The sequence below is a fragment of the Phragmites australis genome, chromosome 1, assembly GCF_958298935.1.
Source record: "Phragmites australis chromosome 1, lpPhrAust1.1, whole genome shotgun sequence".
NCBI lineage: Eukaryota > Viridiplantae > Streptophyta > Magnoliopsida > Poales > Poaceae > Phragmites > Phragmites australis.
This window is the reverse complement of record NC_084921.1, coordinates 43127395-43134121: the sequence shown is the minus strand read 5'-3', so window position 1 is coordinate 43134121 and position 6727 is coordinate 43127395. Positions and strand designations below refer to the sequence as shown.

General features: G+C 47.1%; 1 protein-coding gene across 1 annotated transcript; it reads left to right on the top strand.

Annotated features, from left to right (window-relative positions):
- Window positions 1-1942: 1942 nt before the first annotated feature.
- LOC133920704 (probable alpha,alpha-trehalose-phosphate synthase [UDP-forming] 7) lies at window positions 1943-6489 on the top strand. The gene is made up of 3 exons (XM_062365306.1): window positions 1943-4243; window positions 4883-5156; window positions 5732-6489. Exons 1-3 carry the CDS (start codon window positions 2166-2168, stop codon window positions 6092-6094), a joined length of 2715 nt encoding a protein of 904 aa, XP_062221290.1. The 5' UTR covers window positions 1943-2165; the 3' UTR covers window positions 6095-6489.
- Window positions 6490-6727: the final 238 nt, after the last annotated feature.

The following is a 6727-nucleotide window of genomic DNA, read 5'->3' as shown; positions in this document are numbered from 1 at the left end:
GGATTCCATTCATGAGGGGATATGTAATTTGATAATTATTGCAAAAAAATATAGACCATGTGCTATAAATTTTGATTATACATATTAAAGGTAGTCACCATGTCAATATGTAACATGATGTAGACTTCACAGTAATGGTGCGAGAAACTTGCTGCTATTAACATTAAATTGAGGGTCTGGAATGTGAGTTTCATTGAGGTAAACATAATACATTACAATATATATTAAAACCTGAGTGCTTAAATATAAAAAATACAATATTGTAATCTTGTTATTTGGACGGTGTTTTAATTTACACAAAATCAAGAAGTTTGTGTAAAATGGTCACATGATTACTTCAGGCGGCCTAATAAGCTTGAGGCCCATACGATCTTCATTAGATGACTGAATAGGCTAAGGCCCATGTGGCCCATTTGGCCCATGCGAGGAGCCAGGTATTTAAGTCCGTGGAAAGGGGAGGGTTAGGTTTCCCTTCCCATTTCCACACTGCTCGCCTCAATTGCCATAGCCAACCATCGCTACATGTCTGCTCACGCACGTTGCGCAAGAAGCATAGCCAGATGAGGCACGCTTAACGAAGTGGGTGAGGGCCTCCGGGTTCCATGAGCGATGCATAAGGTCCATGCACTAATTTGCTACCTCTGCCACCATACGACGAACACGGTGAGCTAGAGGTGGAGCCACCTTAGAGGTGATCGGGGGTGGCCACAGTGAGCTCGTCGATGTGGTGAAGCACCAAGGAGGCGTAAAGGAGAGGCGCCATTGCAAGCTGCCATGGTTATGAAGGTCACCCCACCTCTATGGTGACCAGACGATCGACAAACCTGATAGGTCCGGTGTGGCCAAAGGCTATTGCCATAGCCGTGAAGGAGACGACAACCTCCCCCTTTGGATCTAGTGGATCCACTACTAAGGGTGAAGGGAAAGAGGAACTTGTCAGTGCTAATGATATCGCCATCCGGGCTACGTTGTGGGTGTGCCCGCTAGCGAGTGGTGTTGCACCTGAGGGTGCTACCGTCACGCCTTTGCGTGAGCCTTGAAGAGGTGCCACACCATGACGCACCACACACACCATCGTGCATGCTATGGCATGCACTATGGCGTGAGCTAGTGTGGGCGTTGTTGTCACGGTGAGAGCGATGACCATGGCCATGACGAAGGTCACGGTGAGTGCGACGGTGATGTAAGGGACGATACAGTTAGGGAAGAAGATGAAGGACAACATCCTCCAACATCTTGGGAGAGGTAAGAATTTTATGGATCACGGATGAAACCATCATTATTGCTTAGAATGTGAATTCGAGACATTCAAGCCTTTATTCTTTTGTGTTGTTGCCAATTAGCAGTTTGGTAGAACTACGTGACCGATAACATGTTCATAGTAGTAAACATGAACTCAAGATTTAATTTATTACATTATATTTTATTGAATTATATATTTATACATAATAAATAGATATATTTATATCCATTCGAAAGATATCTTTCCTTGACGGATATCTATTTAGAAGGGACATGATCAACTTTCAAAGTAGAAAAAAAACTGAGGGAGGAAAACATCCAAATGAAACCCCAAGAACAGATAAATTTCCGAACAATTTTTAAAGTGGCCCATTGCCCCTCCAACCACCAGCCACGTGATCAATTACGAGCCGTCCAGCCAGCAGGCGCGGCCCGAACTTCTCGCATCCGGGCCGTCCACTGAGCGGACCCCACAGGTGAAGGTGGGGCGCGTGACGCCAGCTGGCGACGGAGGGAGCAAGCGCAACCTTATCCTCTTTTCCCGAGGCATGCCGTCGTCCCTAGGCAGGGTTCACAGATCCTGCACTCACCGACAGGACGTGAGACCATAGTGTCAGTGAGACGCGGTCCAGGGGAAGCCGCGCACGCCGAACCCAACGCCCGTGGAATATACGGGCGCGTCCTTCCTTCCCCTCCCCGACCTCTCCTTGCCTCCGGTCGCGTTTCCCATTCCTATTCCAAACTCGCGAACCCACCACCTCCCTCGCTCGCTCGCTCGCCGCCTCTCTCAGATCAGATCAAAGCGGAACACCAACTCCTCCTCATCCTAGGGTTTGGTGAAATCCTCTGCCCCGCGGATCGGAAGGGCTAGGGTTTGGTCTCCTCTTGCGGCGAAGCTTCTCTCTCTGCTCGCTGTTTCAGCCATGATGTCGCGGTCGTACACCAACCTACTCGATCTCGCGGAGGGCAACTTCGACGCGCTGGGCCCGGCCGGCGGCGTGGGGCGGCGGAGGCAGGGGTCGTTTGGGATGAAGCGGATGTCGCGGGTGATGACGGTGCCGGGGACGCTGTCGGAGCTGGACGGGGAGGACGAGTCTGAGCCCGCGGCGACCAACAGTGTCGCCTCCGACGTTCCCTCGTCGGTGGCGGCTGAACGGCTCATCGTCGTCTCCAACCAGCTGCCCGTCGTCGCGCGGCGGCGGCCCGACAGCCGCGGGTGGTCCATCTCCTGGGACGACGACTCGCTGCTCCTTCAGCTCCGTGACGGCATTCCCGACGAGATGGAGGTGCTCTTCGTCGGTACCCTCCGCGCCGATGTCCCCGTCTCCGACCAAGATGAGGTGTCCCAGGCACTGCTCGACCGATTCCGCTGCGTGCCGGTGTTCCTCCCTGACCACCTCAACGACCGCTTCTACCACCGCTTCTGCAAGCGCCACCTCTGGCCTCTCTTTCACTACATGCTCCCCTTCTCTTCGGCGTCCACCACCACCACATCGTCTTCCAGCACCGCATCCTCGTCCGGCAACGGCCGCTTCGACCGCAGCGCGTGGGAGGCGTACGTGCTCGCCAACAAGTTCTTCTTCGAGAAGGTCGTGGAGGTCATCAACCCGGAGGATGACTACGTGTGGGTTCACGACTACCACTTGATGGCGCTACCCACCTTCCTCCGTCGCTGCTTCAACCGCCTCCGCATCGGATTCTTCCTCCACAGCCCCTTCCCCTCGTCGGAGATCTACCGCACCCTCCCAGTTCGCGAGGAGATACTAAAGGCGCTGCTTAATTGTGACCTCATTGGGTTCCACACCTTCGATTATGCCAGGCACTTCCTTTCGTGCTGTAGTAGGATGCTGGGAATTGAATACCAGTCAAAGCGTGGATATATTGGATTGGATTACTTTGGCCGCACTGTTGGGATCAAAATCATGCCAGTGGGAGTTCACATGGGTCAACTGCAGTCGGTTCTGCGCTTGCCCGACAGGGAATGGAGACTTTCCGAGCTTCAGCAGCAGTTTGAGGGGAAAACTGTCTTGCTTGGTGTGGATGATATGGATATCTTTAAGGGGATCAATTTGAAGCTTCTTGCCTTTGAGAATATGCTGAGGACACATCCCAAGTGGCAGGGGCGAGCAGTTTTAGTGCAGATTGCTAACCCGACCCGTGGGAGGGGTAAGGATCTGGAAGCCATCCAGGCTGAGATTCGGGAGAGCTGCGAGAGGATTAATGGAGAGTTTGGCGAGTCGAGATATAGCCCTGTTGTTTTCATTGATCGTGATGTTTCTAGTGTCGAGAAGATTGCCTATTATACGATAGCGGAATGTGTGGTGGTGACTGCTGTGAGGGATGGGATGAACTTGACACCATATGAATACATTGTCTGTAGGCAGGGTGCACCAGGATCTGAGTCCATATCGGAGGTGAGCGGGCCAAAGAAGAGCATGCTGGTTTTGTCTGAGTTCATTGGGTGCTCACCGTCATTGAGTGGTGCTATTCGGGTTAACCCATGGAATATAGAGGCAACCGCAGAGGCGATGAATGAAGCCATTTCAATGTCGGAACAGGAAAAGCAGTTGAGGCACGAGAAGCATTACCGTTATGTCAGCAGCCATGATGTTGCTTATTGGTCAAAGAGTTTCATCCAGGACTTAGAAAGGGCTTGCAAAGACCACTTTAGGAGGACTTGTTGGGGCATAGGGTTGGGTTTTGGTTTCAGGGTGGTGGCCTTAGACCCTCATTTCACAAAGCTTAACATGGATTCAATTGTTAATGCTTACAAGATGTCAGAGAGCAGGGCTATATTGCTTGACTATGATGGAACTTTGGTTCCTCAGACTTCCATCAACAAATCACCTAGTGCAGAAGTTTTGAGAATCATCAATACCCTCTGCTCAGATAGGAAGAACATTGTTTTTCTAGTCAGTGGGCGAGACAAGGATAAATTGGGAGAGTGGTTTGCTTCATGTCCAAAGCTGGGAATTGCAGCAGAGCATGGTTACTTCGTAAGGTACAATTTTCCATTTTGGCACTTCTGATACTTGTTTGTGAATACTGGCAGCAGGATGCTATGTTCTTTCTATAATTAGCAAGAGCAATACAGCTTGTCCTGGTCTTTTTTTTAGTCATTACCAAACACTGAACTTAGTATATAAGGTTTTAAGTGGCTTGGTCTTTCGGTCTGTGAAACTGGGAGAGGTATAAAAATATAGAGAAGCGATTACAAATGAAAACCCTTGATAATATATGTGGAAGTGTGAAGGGAGTGTTGCTAACTTCAGTGGTTGGTGCTGTCACGCTTATCAGTTATCGTTCCAATATCGATACACAGCTTTCTTTCTGTGTTTACAAGTGGAATGGAGGCAGTTTCAGTTGCAGTGTTTTTCTCTTACCATTTGGTCTAGAAATGTTTTTTCTTTGCGGTTTAGTTGGCTCTTGATATCCCCCTTTTTTGGATGGTACAAAGTATTAATTTCACATTGACTTGAAGAGCTCATATGAACATGAAAAACTCTTCAGAATTCTATGAATCAATCTTAATCTATCTGTTTGTTAGATAGAGTTAACAGTAATAATTGGTTTACCCAGCTGCTATCAAATTGTCTCAACTACAAAGGGACTGTGAAATAAGCTTTCAGAAATTGTGTAGGTGGGCTAGAGATGAAGAGTGGCAAACATGCACCCAGGCTTTGGACTTTGGATGGATGCAAATGGCAAAGCCAGTGATGAATTTGTATACGGAAGCAACTGATGGGTCGTACATTGAGACCAAGGAAAGTGCTTTGGTGTGGCACCATCAGGATGCTGACCCGGGCTTTGGATCCTCACAGGCAAAGGAGATGCTTGATCACCTGGAAAGTGTATTAGCAAATGAACCAGTCTCTGTCAAGAGTGGCCAGTTCATTGTTGAAGTCAAACCTCAGGTTTGTTCATCTACTTAATTTCTCATATACCTTAAAGATCTGTGCCATTTGATTGGTAAATTCATTATTTACACCTTAGAAAACACATTCTATATTTTATTTTTACGTGTGCGTCTATAGCAGTTTTGATTTACGTTCATGTTAGCTTCATTTGCTATTCGCTACCTCCACTCAGTTACAAAAGTCTGTTAAGTCCTGTTTTGCCTTTTAATCTTGTTGTGGAAGAGCTTAATGAAAGCAACTTTCTAAGAAGCAGTACGGTGATTCTTTGCTGTAGTTCTAGTATTTGTGCTTAGTAGCCTTGTTGATAAGCATTTTTTTTTGTTTGCCTTGTGAACATTAAATAATACAATTTGTCCATATCACCCACTGGGCTTTAGTTACTTTACCACCTTTCTTACCTTCTGCCATGTTCTTCCTGCAAGTTGTTTAGCTTCAGGCAATAGTGAAGTTCAAGTAATATCCATATGGCTTTTACCTTACATGATCAACCTTCACTCAATATCTGGTATAGTGGTATTTACTGCTATATAATGAAAACTGATTCCTGTTGCTTCTTTGTGCTAATTCTGCAGGGAGTAAGCAAGGGAGTAGTTGCTGAGATGATACTCGCATCCATGATGGAGAGAGGAAAGCAGGCTGATTTCGTATTATGCATTGGTGATGACAGGTCGGATGAGGACATGTTTGAAAACATTGCAGATATCATGAAGAGGAGTATGTTTGCTCCAAGAACATCATTGTTTGCGTGCACTGTGGGACAGAAACCAAGCAAAGGTAAATTCTACCTGGATGATACATTTGAAGTAGTCACCATGCTGAGCGCACTGGCAGATGCCACAGAACCTGAACCGGAGATCGATTTGGTTGATGAATTGGCTGCATCTGTCTCCTCACTTGATATTGGTGATGAACAATCAGAATCCAGTGAGCAGTGATAGACCGATTGGAGGATCTTAGCCAGGGTTTGCTTACATCTTCAGAGAATGATGATTGGTTTGGTAGTTTATTCTATACATTTTTCTGATGGATACAAAGTTGGGTACTCAAGGAGTTACTAACAACAAGGCCTACGAATACTCCAGAGGAATACTTCAGTCGGGCAAGACACTACAATCTTTTGCTGCAAGACGTAGGTTCATGTCCATAGCTGACTCGTCGACTTTCTTTGCACGGTTCTCTTTAACTTTTTCATTCCTGGTTGACACGGGAGTGGCACATGTGAAAGGAGTCCGTGCGCAGCTTGTGATCTGGTCTCTTATTAACACATTACAAAGTTGTTTCTCGTTTTGAATTCTAAGTCATAGCAATTTGAAAGGGTGAGGTTTGAATAGATTCGTTGCTTGAAAAACCTCATCTTGGCTGCTTCTTTATATATATATATATAGTTTTGCTCATACTTTTGAGAAATGCTTCTAGCTGGAAGATGCGTTGTTAACACAGGCTGGAGATTTGGCAGGTGCAACTGTGCAAGCATATATTTGAGGCTTGCTTGCGTATCAATCTAGTTTGCAAACGTACGCTTGCTGCTTAGCAACGGTGTTGGGTGCAGCCGTGTCACTCTTTTCTTT

What these genes read in the sequence shown, in the direction of transcription:
- LOC133920704 (XM_062365306.1), top strand. Translation starts at nt 2,166, where the DNA reads ATGATGTCGCGGTCGTACACCAACCTACTCGATCTCGCGGAGGGCAAC. An exon ending in GAGCATGGTTACTTCGTAAG is followed by an intron (nt 4,244 to 4,882) that starts GTACAATTTTCC and finishes GAAATTGTGTAG; the next exon opens with GTGGGCTAGAGATGAAGAGT. An exon ending in TTGTTGAAGTCAAACCTCAG is followed by an intron (nt 5,157 to 5,731) that starts GTTTGTTCATCT and finishes CTAATTCTGCAG; the next exon opens with GGAGTAAGCAAGGGAGTAGT.